Here is a 12,989-nt window from a genome sequence, read left to right as displayed (position 1 = left end):
CAATCCACTCCAGTATTCTTATCCCATGAACTCCATGAACTGTATAAAAGTTGGGAGGAGGGGGCAGAGAAGAGGCAGGTGGAATTTTGAAGGAGGAAGAGAGGAAAGAGACTGGGTCAGCCATAAGGAGGAAAAAGAAAGTAAAGTTAACCCTCTATATCTGCAGGTTCTGTATCCGCAGATTCTATGAACCATGAATTGAAAATATTTTTAAAAATCCCAGGGACTTCTTTGGTGGTTCAGTAGCTAAGACTGTGCTCCCAAAGCAGGGGGCCCAGGTTCAATCCCTGGTCAGGGAACTAGATCCCACATGCTGCAACTAAGACCCGGTGGAGCCAGATAAATAAATAAATATTAAAAAATTCAAGAAAGTCTCAGAAAGCAAAACTTGAATTTGCTTTGCTTCCGCAACTATTTTCTTAGCTTTTGCATTTTATTAGGTATTATAAATAATCTAGAGATGATTTAAAGTATAAGGGAGCATGTGCATAAGGTTATATGCACGTCTATATCACATACTGTTGATATACCGTTTTATATATGGACTTGAGCGTTCGTGGATTTTCATGTCTGAAGGGTCCAGGAACCAATCCCTCTTGGAGACTAAAGGACAGCTATAAAAGGAAATTGGGTAAATCTTGTGTGATATCATTCCACTTCCTCTGCTGTCTCTTGAAGACTTAAGTAATGACTAACTTGTTTTGTAAGACCTTTAGAACTGGTTTTGTGTTTCTTTTGGATGAAACAAAATGTTGAGGCTGGACCCAAGGAAATCCATTTGTAGTTGGTACAAGAATTTCTATCTCTTTAGATATATTTCTTTTCCATATATATATATATATATATATATATATATATAATAAAGTTATAGGAGGAGAAGGGGACAACAGAGGATGAGATGGTTGGATGGCATCACTGACTCAATGGACATGAATTTGAGCAAGCTCTGAGAGTTAGTGCTGGATGGGGAAGTCTGGTGTGCTGTGCAGTCCATGGGGTTTCAGAGTCTTACATGACTGAGCGACTGAACTGAACTGGTATATATTATATAGTATAAACCAGATATAGATAACATATATGGAAATCATTACTTATGTGCTTACTCGCTCTGTTGTGTCCGACTTTTTGCGACCCTACGGGTTGTAACCTGCCAGGCTGCTCTGTCCATGGGATTTCCCAGGCAAGACTACTGGAGTGAATTCCCATTTCCTCCTCCAGGGGCTCTTCCCCACCCTGGGATTGAACCTGCATCTCCTGCATTGCAGGCAGATTCTTTACCTGCTGAGCCATCGGGGAAGCCCTCTATCTATCTATCTATCTACCTATCTACGTTTTTTTTTTCAGTGCCTACTGTGTCCAGACATTATTCTGGGAATACAGTGGGGGACAAAATAGCCTGAATTTCTTCTCTTATGGATCTTACTTTCTTGTGCAGGAAACATAAACAAGCAAATAAAGCTGTTAGATAATCATCGACTGAAACCCCCCACCTTGGCCAGGCATGATGATAACCACTTGGGTGAGTTATCTCACAACAGGAGGTCCCAATGAAGAACTTGGTACTGCCACCCGAAAACTAACCAGGAGAATTTGGGAGGGGCCAAAAGAGGGAGGAGACAACCATCCTCCCAGAATCCTTTGCACTGGAATCCATCTTGGCTGAGAGTTGCTTGGGCCACCAGGAAGGACCCTGACTCAGACTATGGGCCAAGGATGATGACGGACCAGAGACAACCTAGAAACTAATTGCATTAGCATAAAACCTGAGACTGAGCCATGTGGCAAAGCAGTTTTCCTGCTGCTCTCTGCCTGGGGACCACTTTCCAATAGAGTCTCTTGCTGTCCAAGCACAGGTCTCCTTGGACAACTCATTTCCAAGTGTTCGGAGCCCACTCAACAAAGGGATATATCAGAGACACCTTGCTCTGATATAGGATTGGTGCTCAATTCTATGGAGAAAATTAACTGAAGTAGGGGACAGTGGGGCTTCCTAGGTGGCCCTAATGGTAAAGAAGCTGCCTGCCAGTGCAGGAGGCGTGGGTTTGAACCCTGGGTCAGGAAGATCCCCTGGAGGAGGACATGACAATCCACTCCATTATTCTTGCCTGGAAAATCCCATGGACAGAGGAGCCTGGTGGGCTACAGTCTATGGGGTCAGACAGGATTGCAAAGAGTCAGACAGGATTGAAATGACTTTAGCACTCATGCTAGGGGACAGCGAGAGGTGGAGGATGCTATTTTAGAGTTTTCAGACAGCAGGGTGGAAGGAAGGAGGATATCTGAGAGGAGAGTGCTCTAGGAGGAGAAAATAGCAGAGGAAAAACCCCCAGAGACATGACTGCCCACCTGCTCAGGAATCAGCAAGGAGGCCAGTATAGTTGAAGCAGAGTGAGTGAGGGGGACAGTGGGAGGAAGTGAGTGCATGGTGGGGGTTGATCTTGTAGGGCCTTGGGGAGAATTTTGCTTTTATTTTAAGCCAGTGGGAGAACTTTTGGAGGAGAAGGAAATGGCAACCCACTCCAGTACTCCTGCCTGGAGAATCCCATGGAGGGAGGAGCCTGGTAGGCTACAGCCCATGGGGTCGCAAAGAATTGGACACGGCCGAGCGACTTCACTCATTCACTCACTTAAGCAATGGAATGGCATAATTTAACACAGTTTGATAGGCTAAAAATATATAGGCACATGATGTGTTTATATCGCACATTTATAATTTTATTACATATTAAGGCATGCACGTGACTAACAGTAAGCCCCTACATATAAATGAGTTCTGTTCTGAGAGCATGTTTGCAAGTCCGATTTGTTCCTAAGTCCAACAAGATTAGCCTAGGTACCCAACTAACACGATCAGCTGCATCATACTGTAATGAGTTTCTAATACTTTTTACATGAGTAAAACATAAAAAACAAACACAGAAAATAAAGGAAACATTTTAAATCTTACAGTATGTTACCTCGAAAAGCAGTGTAGCACAGTACAGTAGGTGACACGCAGTGGCTGGCATCGAGGGAACAGGCAACAAGAGTTATTGACTGGAGGAGGGAGAGCAAGTGAGATGATGCAGCAGAAGGAGCGTCAGCAACAGGAGTCGGAGGGAAAGCTGCGGTTTCACTTGTGCCTGATGTTGATGGAGTGCAGGTTCCCACCTTGAAGGTTTATATGTAGTGGACATATTGTATATCAATAGTGTAATGGGCTCAGTTGTGCTCCTCTCCAAAATTCACATGTTGAAGTCTTAATGGTACTTCCCAATGTGACCATTCGAAGATAGGGCTTTCAAAGAGGTGATGAAGTTAAAACGAGACTGTTGGGGTGGGCCTTATCCAGTCTGCCTGGTGTCCTTAGAAGGGGAAATTTGGACACATGAAGAGAGACTAGGGACATACGCACACAGAGGAAAGGCCGTATGAGGACAGTGTGAAGATGGCCATGTTCAAGCCAAGGACAGAGGCCTCCAGAGAAACCAGTCTTGCCAGCATCTTCATCTTGTATCTCCAGCCTCTACAACTGTGGGAAAATAAATTTCTCTTGTTTAAGTCACCAGTCTGATATTTCATGACAGCCTAGCATATAACATGGGCTTCTCTGGTAGCTTAGCTGGTAAAGAATCCTCCTGCAATGTAGGAGACCTAGGTTTGATCCCTGGGTTGGGAAGATCCCCTGGAGAAGGGCATGGCAACCTACTCCAGTATTCTTGCCTGGAGAATTCCCATGGACAGGGGAGCCTGGAGGGCTACAGCCCATGGGGGTGCAGAATCAGACATGACTGAGCAATTAAACACACAGCACAACATATAATGTATATACACACATATACTATATATCAATTGTATGTATGTATATGTATACACACATATGCGATAAGATGTTAACGAACTTGTCAATATTCCCATGTCAGTAAGAATTCACTATTGTAGCTGCTGAGAAGTACCCACGACAAACAGGTCATATATAATGAGTGGTTAAGGACCTAGAGAGAAGAATCGTGTTTCTGGATTCAAACTCCATCTTTGTCACATACTAGCTGTGAGGTTCCCAGGTGGCTCAGAGGCAAAGAATTCACCTGCTAATGCAAGAGACGCGGGTTCGATCCCTGGTCCAGGAAGATCTTCTGGAGGAGGAGGTGACAACCCACTCCAGTATACGTGCCTGGGAAATCCCATGGACAGAGGAGCCTGGCGGGCTGCAGTCCATGGGGGTCACAAAGAGCGCAACTTAGCGACTGAACAATGATAAGAAACAAGTTTTGTGATTCATCCTACTGGAAGAAATCCCTGAGCAGGTGTCTCTGACCAGGTTTTTCTGGCTTCTCTCGAGGGATGAGAAGTAAGAGATTCACTTCTGCTTCTGAGTTGATGGCAGTTTCTGTTCATCAGAAACAGCGGTGGGTGGTTGGAAGGCATCAGCAGGTGATCAGGCTACCTGATCTGATGCTCGGAAAATTGCTTATTTTTGAGCTGAAATATTCTGGTGTAAGAGTAAATCACAAGTAGAAAAGAAAGGAATGGCTATTGAGGTTTCCAAGGTTGACCTCTGTGGCCAGGGTTTTTTCTCTGAGATAGTTTATAGAGAGAGGAATCATGTGATTGTATGTCTTGGGTTACCTGTGACAGTCCCAGTTTATACCTGGTGTCATGGTGTAACTTAATAGGATCCCTTCTGGTATTAAAATTATCCACCTTTTGGAGATAAATTACAAGATTGCTTTAGACTGGAGGTTCTCAACTGCAGGCTATCCTGCCCTCTTACCTCAGCTGACACTGGGTGGCGTCTGGAGGAATTTTTGGTGGGCACAACTGGGGAACTGCTATAGGCGTCTAGTGGATAAAGGCCAGGGATGTTGTTTAACATCCTACAGGTCACAGGATGACTCCCTACAATGAAGAATGATCCAGTCCATGACAGAACCCGAGGGACAGAAAAATGTCCCTTTACGAGTTCATCATGAACCCATCAATGCGTTCTTTTCTCTCTTTTCTCTCTTTCGGTCCTCAACCTAGATGTGGATTTAATTCGATGAACATTTCTGTTCTCCGATTCTCTGCTGGTAAAGGACTGCACAGAGAAAGAATTCTTGGTTTTTACCCTGAAGGTATGGCAGTGGGGGGGATGGGGGGGAGGGGACATGTTGAGGAACAGATGTTAACACATTAGATGCCGGGATAAGGTAGGTTCAAAGTGCTGCAGCGGCACAGGAGAGGGAAAGCCTGACTCTAGTGCTGCGGTGGAAATAGGCAGTCCCGGGAGGCGTCATGGAGGAGGAAAAAGTTGAGCTGTGTCTAAAGAATAAAAGCCCACCCTGTGGAATGTTGGTTAACATTACTCGCAGAGGGACAGCCAGTGCAATGCTCCGAGATGAGACCACAAGGGTCATTAGGGAAAGATAAATAGCCTGCTGCTGGGCATGCCTATGGTTCTTCCCCGGTGGCTCAGTGGTAAAGAATCTGCCTGCCAATGCAGGAGATGCAGATTTTAACCCTGGTCCAGGAAGAACCCCTGGAGGAGGAAATGGCAACCTACTCCAGTATTCTTGCCTAGGAATTCCATGGACAGAGGAGACTTGTGGGCTACAGTCTATGGGGTCACACAGAGACACCACTGAGCATGCACGAATGCACGCCAGGTGCTCCCCGAGGCACATGCATTCACATTATGAGGTCTGCAGTTCATATAAACAATTCAGCCTAGACAGTTGTTATGGACTGAGTTCTGTTCTCCTCAAATTCGAATGTTCAGTTATGGTTTTCTCAGTGTCTATGTCCAGTCGTGGAATTGCTGGGTCAGTTGACACTTCTCTGTTTAGTTTTTTTAAGGAATCTCCATACCGTTCTCCACAGTGTCTGTACCAATTTACATTACCACCAATAGTGTAAGAGGGTTCCCTTTTCTCCACACTCTCTCCAGCATCTATTGTTTGTAGATTTTTTTGATTATGGCCATTCTGGCCCATGTGAGGTGATATCTCTTTGTAGATGAAACTAGAGCCTGTCATACAAAGTGAGGTACGTCAGAAAGAGAAAAACAAATATTGCATATTAAAGCATATATATGAAGTCTAGAAAAACGGAGCAGATGAACCATTTTGCAGGGCAGGAATAGAGGCACAGACAGAGAATAGACTTGTGAACACATGAAGGAGAGGAGCGACAAGCTGAGAGAATAGCATTGAAATGTACACATCACCATTTGGATAACTAGTGCGAAGCTGCCTTACAGCACAGGAAGCTCAGCTCAGGGCTCTGTGATGACCGAGACGGGTGGGATGAGGGGTGGTGGGAGGGAGGCTCCGGTGGCAGGGGATATATGTATGCAGCTGGTTCATGAGGTACACAACCTTGTAAAACAATTATATTCTGATAAAAAAAAAATTGTTGACATCCTAACCCCTAGTACCTCAGAATGTGACCAAGGAACAAACTGGATTGTAGATAAGTTTGGTTTGACCTGCACCATAAAGCTTTCAGGCTCCTCTCCACACCGTGAGTAATGGGGGAGCCTGGTGAGCGTGCAAGCGTGAAATCACATGGATGGAATTTGGCTCCCATTCTCCTCCTGGCCCATCCTCCAATGAAGGCAGATTCATGTTCTTTATCTTCTTGGGGGAGGAGAGGAAGTGAGAAGCTAATTGCCACATGAGACTTTCTCAGTTCAGCATGTGCTTCCTTGTCTAAGTTTTATCATCTTTACTTTGGAACTTTGGGCGATATCACAGACCAGCTGTCTGTACAGGCCCCACATTCATGTAATTGGATTTTAAGACTGTCATTTATTGTGCTACAGCAATTGTAACATATGGCAGATATAACAGAAGTCTTCCTGCCAAATTAAAAAAATATTGGAGGTGTTCATGCAGACAACCCAAATTTTGGTTTCTCTTGAAAAATCAGACAGTCTGGCAATGCTGGGACAGTTAATAGTAACAATTTCTTTCTTTCTACACAGGCTGTAGCAGATGCTATAGGCACCCTGGCTTTATTCCTTTGGCACTTTTTTTTTTTTTTTTTTTTTTTTAACATGCTGATGGATTCTACTGCAAGCAGCTGCGACTCTGTCTGGGAGCTTTCCCTGGAGTGAACATGTTTGATCTGTACACAGAGCAGGCTGGAAGAGCCTAGAAATTCACTTCTGCCTGCAATCCCCAGAAGGGCTCTTAACCAGTGATGAATCAGAGCAGGTGGATAAAGAGCTCAGCTCAGCTCCCTCTCCCTAACTGTTATTATTATTTTACTTTTGGAATACAGGATCTTCATTGCAGCGTGTGAGATCTAGTTTCCTGACTAGGTATTGAAGCCAGGTCACCTGCATTAGGAGTGCAGAGTCTTAGCCACTGGGCCACATGGGAAGTCCCTTTTATTATTAAAAAAAATTTTTTTTGACCATGTCGAGTGGCATGTGGGATCTTAGTTTCCTGACCAGGAACTGAACCCCTGCCCCCTGCATTAGAAGTGCAGAATCTTAACCATTGGACCACCAGGGAAGTCCTCTAGCTGCCTCTTTTTGAAAGGGGAAACTCAGTGGGATTGAACCCAAGTCACCACCAGTAGTAACGTGCTCACTAACGTAATAATCCCTGTATGGGCTGCCCTTTCTTCCTTGTCTTACAGCCTGTTTTCCCTGTTGGGATGATTAATTTTATGAGTCAACTTGGATAGGCCTTAGGACCCAGATATTTGGTCAAAGACCAGTCTGGATATTGCTGTGAGGGTATTTTTAGATGAAATTAACATTTAAATCAATAGATTTTGAATAAAGCAGATTACAATTCCTATTGTTGGTGGGCCTCATCTAATCAGTGGAAGGTGTTAAGAAAAAGACTGACCTCCCCCTGAGGAAGAGACTGCTTTTGGACTCAGGCAACAACAACTTTTCCCTGGGTCTTTCAGCCTGTTGGCTAGATTTTAGATTTGCTGCCCTCCACAATCACGTGAGCTAAATTCTTCTTCAATCTCTCTCTGTCCCTGCCCATCTCTCTCTCTATCTCTGTTTCTCTTTCTCTACATATACATATCCTATTGGTTCTGTTTCTCTGAAGAATCCTGATTAATACACTTACTGATTCTTTCTGGGATCACCTCCCATATAAAATCATCACACTTGTTCCCCTTACACTTGTCCAGGCACTGCTTCTAAGGGAACCCAAACTAAGAATCAGATAGAACAGCCCCTAAATTACAAAGAAGTCTCTCTTTCATGCTGAAGAACAAAAACCCTCCATTTTAGGTAGAAAGATTTTTTTTGTAATTAAAAAAAATTTTTTTAAAGGAAAGACTCAAATGGCACAGTCTTAGTGAAATGGAGCAGAACCCTATAGTCCTTGATCCCCAAGTCCTCAGCCCACCTTTTGTCTGTGGAAAAACTTGAGCCAAAAATTAGTTTAATCAGAGAAGTGAGAACATAAAGAAACAAAGGAGAATAGTCAAAGGAGAGCAAATGATAAGAGTTTAGTCAGTAAGCAAAGTCAAGGACCTTTAGTTCCTTCTCAAGGGCTATAGGTAATATTCTGAGCCATATCCTTTGAGCTGTCTTATAGAGATCCCCACCAGATGGAGAAATTAGCTACATGATGACCAGATTGTAGCCATGACATAAGCTGTCGCAGTTCCAAGAATTGGCCTCAAGTCAATCAGAACAAATCAACCCTGGAACCAAGACTACCTGCTTAGGACTGACCACCAGTGACCAATTTCAAGATGACCGTCTGAGCTACTCTGCTGCTTCTGCACGTAGCCCTGTCTCTCTGTCTAGAAAAGCTCTAGCACCCTGGTTTTTGGGGTGGGGGCTGTTGGCCTTTGGACTGGTTTGGATGCTGTGACCCTCCTCCCCGGTCACTAGCATCCAAATAAAGCAAACTTTCCTTTCCACTGACCTAGCCTCTTTAATGACTTTTGAGCAGCACGGAGCTGGACCTGGGCTCAGTAACATCAGGGTAACAGACCCAACAGAGAGAAGCCCACTGGGGACATTTTCCTCACTATCACACAGCGATGTTGCCCTGCATGTCTTAGGGATTCTGAATGCAGCCATCCCACATACCTTGTATGTCTCCCTGGATGACATCTTTGCAATGGATTTCCATGGAGTTCACTTGGGCGTTCAATTTGAGGATGACTCTCTTGGAGCAGTTGTCTGTGACAACTTGAGTTTCAACAGCTGGTAAGAAAAACAAAGGGAAAGCTTACTTTTAAAAATGTGCATAAGCTAATAGCTTAATTTTACTGAGTGTCTAGAATGTGCCAGGCACTGGGCTAAGAGCCTTACATTGATACATTGCCATCTTATAGCAGCCTCATGTAACACAATGAAGGACCTTTCAGAAGAGCAAACTGAAATTCAGAATTTAAGTAGGATTCTAACTCCTGTATACTTGCTGAGAAAATCTCATGACAGAGAAGCCTGGCAGGCTCCGTGGGGTGCAAAGAGTAAGAACTGACTGAGTCATATGTTCTTTTTTTAAAGATTTCTTTTTTACTGTGGACCATTTCTAAAGTCTTTATTGAACTTGTTACAATATTGATTCTGTTTTTTATGTTTTTGTTTTTTGGCTGAGAGGCAAGTGGTATCTTAGTTTCCTGACCAGGGATTGAACTCACACCGCCTGCATTGGAAGGTGAAGTCTTAACCACTGGACTGCCAGGAAAGTCCCCTGAAACCATATTCTTAACTAGCATTCTTTAGCACATTGTCTTTGAAGCAATTATTCTGTTTCTAGGAATTTATTCTTGGAAAACAGTAATGGCTAAGAGGGCAGAATTAGCTACGAGAAAGTCCATCGCAGTAAAGATGTTAAAGGTGAAAATGAGAAATGACCTAAAGTTTAAGAAGGAATTGGTTAAATAACTTATGGCTTATCTCTATAATGGGGAACCATGCTCCCAGTAAAAATGAAGTCACAGAATAACAAACAATAAGATCATGAAAATATTTATCTTAAAAATCAGAAGGTAGTTGGAAATTATTGAAGCTAGGTGAGGGGTGCAATAGTCTTATTATGTCTCCTTTTGAGTGTGTTAAAAAAGTTAAAAAAGCAATTATAAAGAGTGGAAAGTTATGGCAATTACCAGCCTTCGTTCTAAGTGCATTGAATGCAGCATTACTATCTCATTTTACAGGTGAGGTGATGAAAGCTCACTGAGGTAAGGGTACTTTATATCACCAATTAAACAATGAGGGGGACTTCTCTAATAGTCTAGTGGTTAAGACTGTGCCCTTTCAATGCAGGGGCTTCAGGTTTGATCCCTGGTCAGGGAAATAACATTCCACACGACTGACTCATGGCTTGGCCAAAAACAAAACAAAACCAAAAACTCGATTAGGAACTGGCCAAATCAGAAAATATAAGAATTACTTGTAATGTGGTCTAATTTTAAATAAAAGTGTCCAGATTCTGGTTTCCTGAGAAGTGTAAGCACTGGATTTTATTTTATTAAAAACTATAAAGAATAATTATTTTTATGAAGTATTTTATCATGAAAATTGCTAAAACAAAATGATTAGTTAGGCATACACAAATACATTAGCATCTCTGACCTGATATTAATAAAAAACACAGTAAACAGCACTTTTGGAGGCCAATATAGTGATATGTATCAAAAGTTCATAGAATGCTTTCTTCCTTTTGATCTAACAATTCCTCTTCTATGAATTTATCCTACGAAAACATTTAACGAATAGATACAGATAAAACTTTTATGGTCTTTGTCACAGGGTTGTTTTTAACAACCCACATTTCTCAGAATAGAGAAATAAATTATAGTGTAAATAAGTTATATGTACAATGCAACTATATGAAATATTGAAGACAATAACATAGGTAATGATATATAGGATGTGCATGGAAAGATGTTAGCCATGTAATGAGTGAGAAAGCAAGTTTGGCAAGCGTATGTATGTGTAACATACACAACAAATATGTGTCTCTTCATCAGACATATACCTACATGGGTATTGGATTGGATCACTGAATTGTGGGCAGATTTGGCTGGTCTCAGTTTAGTTTTGTGTATGTTTTTTCCTAATTAAAAATTTAATACTTGGCTTTGCTTGGTATTTCATTTTTTATTTTCAAAAACAAAAATTATATATATTTAAGGTGTACAACATGAAGATTTGACACATGTGTGCGTGTGTGTGTGTGCTCAGGTGCTCAGCTGTGTCTGACACATATATATAGTTAAATGATTATTGCAGTCAAGCTAACTGACATATCTGCAGCACATGGATATATAATGAATATGTATGACAGGTATAATAAAAGTTTTTTTGGGGGGTGGCTATGCCACATGGCTTGTGGGATCTTAGTTCCCCAACCAAGAATTGAACCCTGGCCCAAGGCAGTGAGAGTGTTGAGCATTAACGAGTGGACAGCCAGGGGATTCCTTAATAAAAGTATTTCTATTTTAGAAAGAATTCAGCACATTTATTTCACTGTTGTCAGAGCTCTGCTAGCAAAAGTGAAAGTCACTCAGTCACGTCCAACTTTTTGTGACGACATGACCTATAGTTCTCCAGGGTCCTCTGTCCATGGAATTCTCCAGGCAAGAATGCTGAAGTGGGTTGCCATTCCCTTCTCCATGGGGTCTTTCGATCTAGGAATTGAACCTAAGTCTCCAGCAGATTCTTTACTATCTGAGTCACCAGAGAGTTGAGCAGCAAATTGAGGCCATGAGTCCAAATGACCATGACCCGAAGAGGTCTTTAAATAAAAGTTTGCTTTCAGTTCCTTAAAAAAATGTATTTCTATTTTAAAATTATGTAGTAAGATGTTCCTTCTGGGGTGGCTTAAGTCACATCACCGTGACATGTGCTGTTAAGTTCTGTGAGCACTGAATCATTAAAAAAAAAAACAACTACCTTTAAGCCAGAGTCTCAGACTCAGGATTAGAAACCACTGACAATTTTTGTTTATTCATGTATTTATTTGGGCTTCCCAGGTGGCACTAGTGGTAAAGAACCCACCTGCCATGATAGACGTGGATTTGATCCCTGGGTTGGGAAATTCCCCTGGAGGAGGGCATGGCAACCCACTCCAGTATTCTTGCCTGGAGAGTCCCATGGACAGAGGAGCCTGGAGAACTATAGGCCATGGGGTTGCAAAAAGTTGGACATGACTGAAGTGACTTAGCATGCAGGTTTTTATTTAATTCTAAATATTATCAAAACAAACTGTGGAAAATTCTCCAAGAGTTGGGAATACCAGACCACCTGACCTGCCTCCTGAGAAACCTGTATGCAGGTCAAGAAGCAACGCTTAGAACTGGACATGGAACAACTGACTGGTTCCAAATTGGAAAAGGAGTATGACAAGGCTGTATATTGTCACCCTGCTTATTTAACTTATATGCAGAGTACATCATGAGAAATGCTGGGCTGGAGGAAGCACAAGCTGGAATCAAGATTGCCGGAAGAAATATCAATAACCTCAGATATGCAGATGACACCACCCTTATGGCAGAAAGTGAAGAGGAACTAAAGAGCCTCTTGATGAAAGTGAAAGAGGAGAGTGAAAACACTGGCTTAAAACTCAGCATTCAAAAAACGAAGATCATGGCATCCAGTCCCATCAGTTCAGTTCAGTTGCTCAACTGTGTCTGACTCTTTGTGACCCCATGGATTGCAGCATGCCAGTTCCATCCCTTCAAGGCAAATAGGTGGGAAAACAACAGAAACAGTGACAGACTTAATTTTCTTGGGCTCCAAAATCACTGCAGATGGTGACTGCACCCATGAAATTAGAAGACGCTTGCTCCTTGGAAGAAAAGCTATGACAAATCTAGACAGCATATTAAAAAGCAGAGACATTATTTTGCCAACAAAGGTCCATCTAGTCAAAGCTATGGCTTTTCCAGTAGTCATGTACAGATGTGAGCGTGGACCTTAAAGAAAGTTGAACTGTGGTGTTGGAGAAGACTCTTGAGAGTCCCTTGGACTGCAAGGAGATCAAACCTACCAGTCCTAAAGGAAATCAATCCTGAATATTCATTGGAAG

The 12,989-nt window shown here is 42.6% G+C and overlaps 1 protein-coding gene across 1 annotated transcript in view; it reads right to left on the bottom strand.

The window, feature by feature from the left end:
• Nucleotides 1-12,989, bottom strand: part of ADGRE3 (adhesion G protein-coupled receptor E3) — a 56,633-nt gene that overhangs the window by 17,513 nt on the left and 26,131 nt on the right. Inside the window, exon 7 of the mRNA XM_065932045.1 lies at nt 9,038-9,154. Within this exon, the coding sequence (XP_065788117.1) occupies nt 9,038-9,154 (117 nt within the window). The remainder of the gene's footprint in view (nt 1-9,037; nt 9,155-12,989) is intronic.

Source organism: Muntiacus reevesi, chromosome 1 (genome assembly GCF_963930625.1).
Source record: "Muntiacus reevesi chromosome 1, mMunRee1.1, whole genome shotgun sequence".
Classification (NCBI taxonomy): Eukaryota; Metazoa; Chordata; class Mammalia; order Artiodactyla; family Cervidae; genus Muntiacus; species Muntiacus reevesi.
This window is presented reverse-complemented; position numbering and strand designations above follow the sequence as displayed.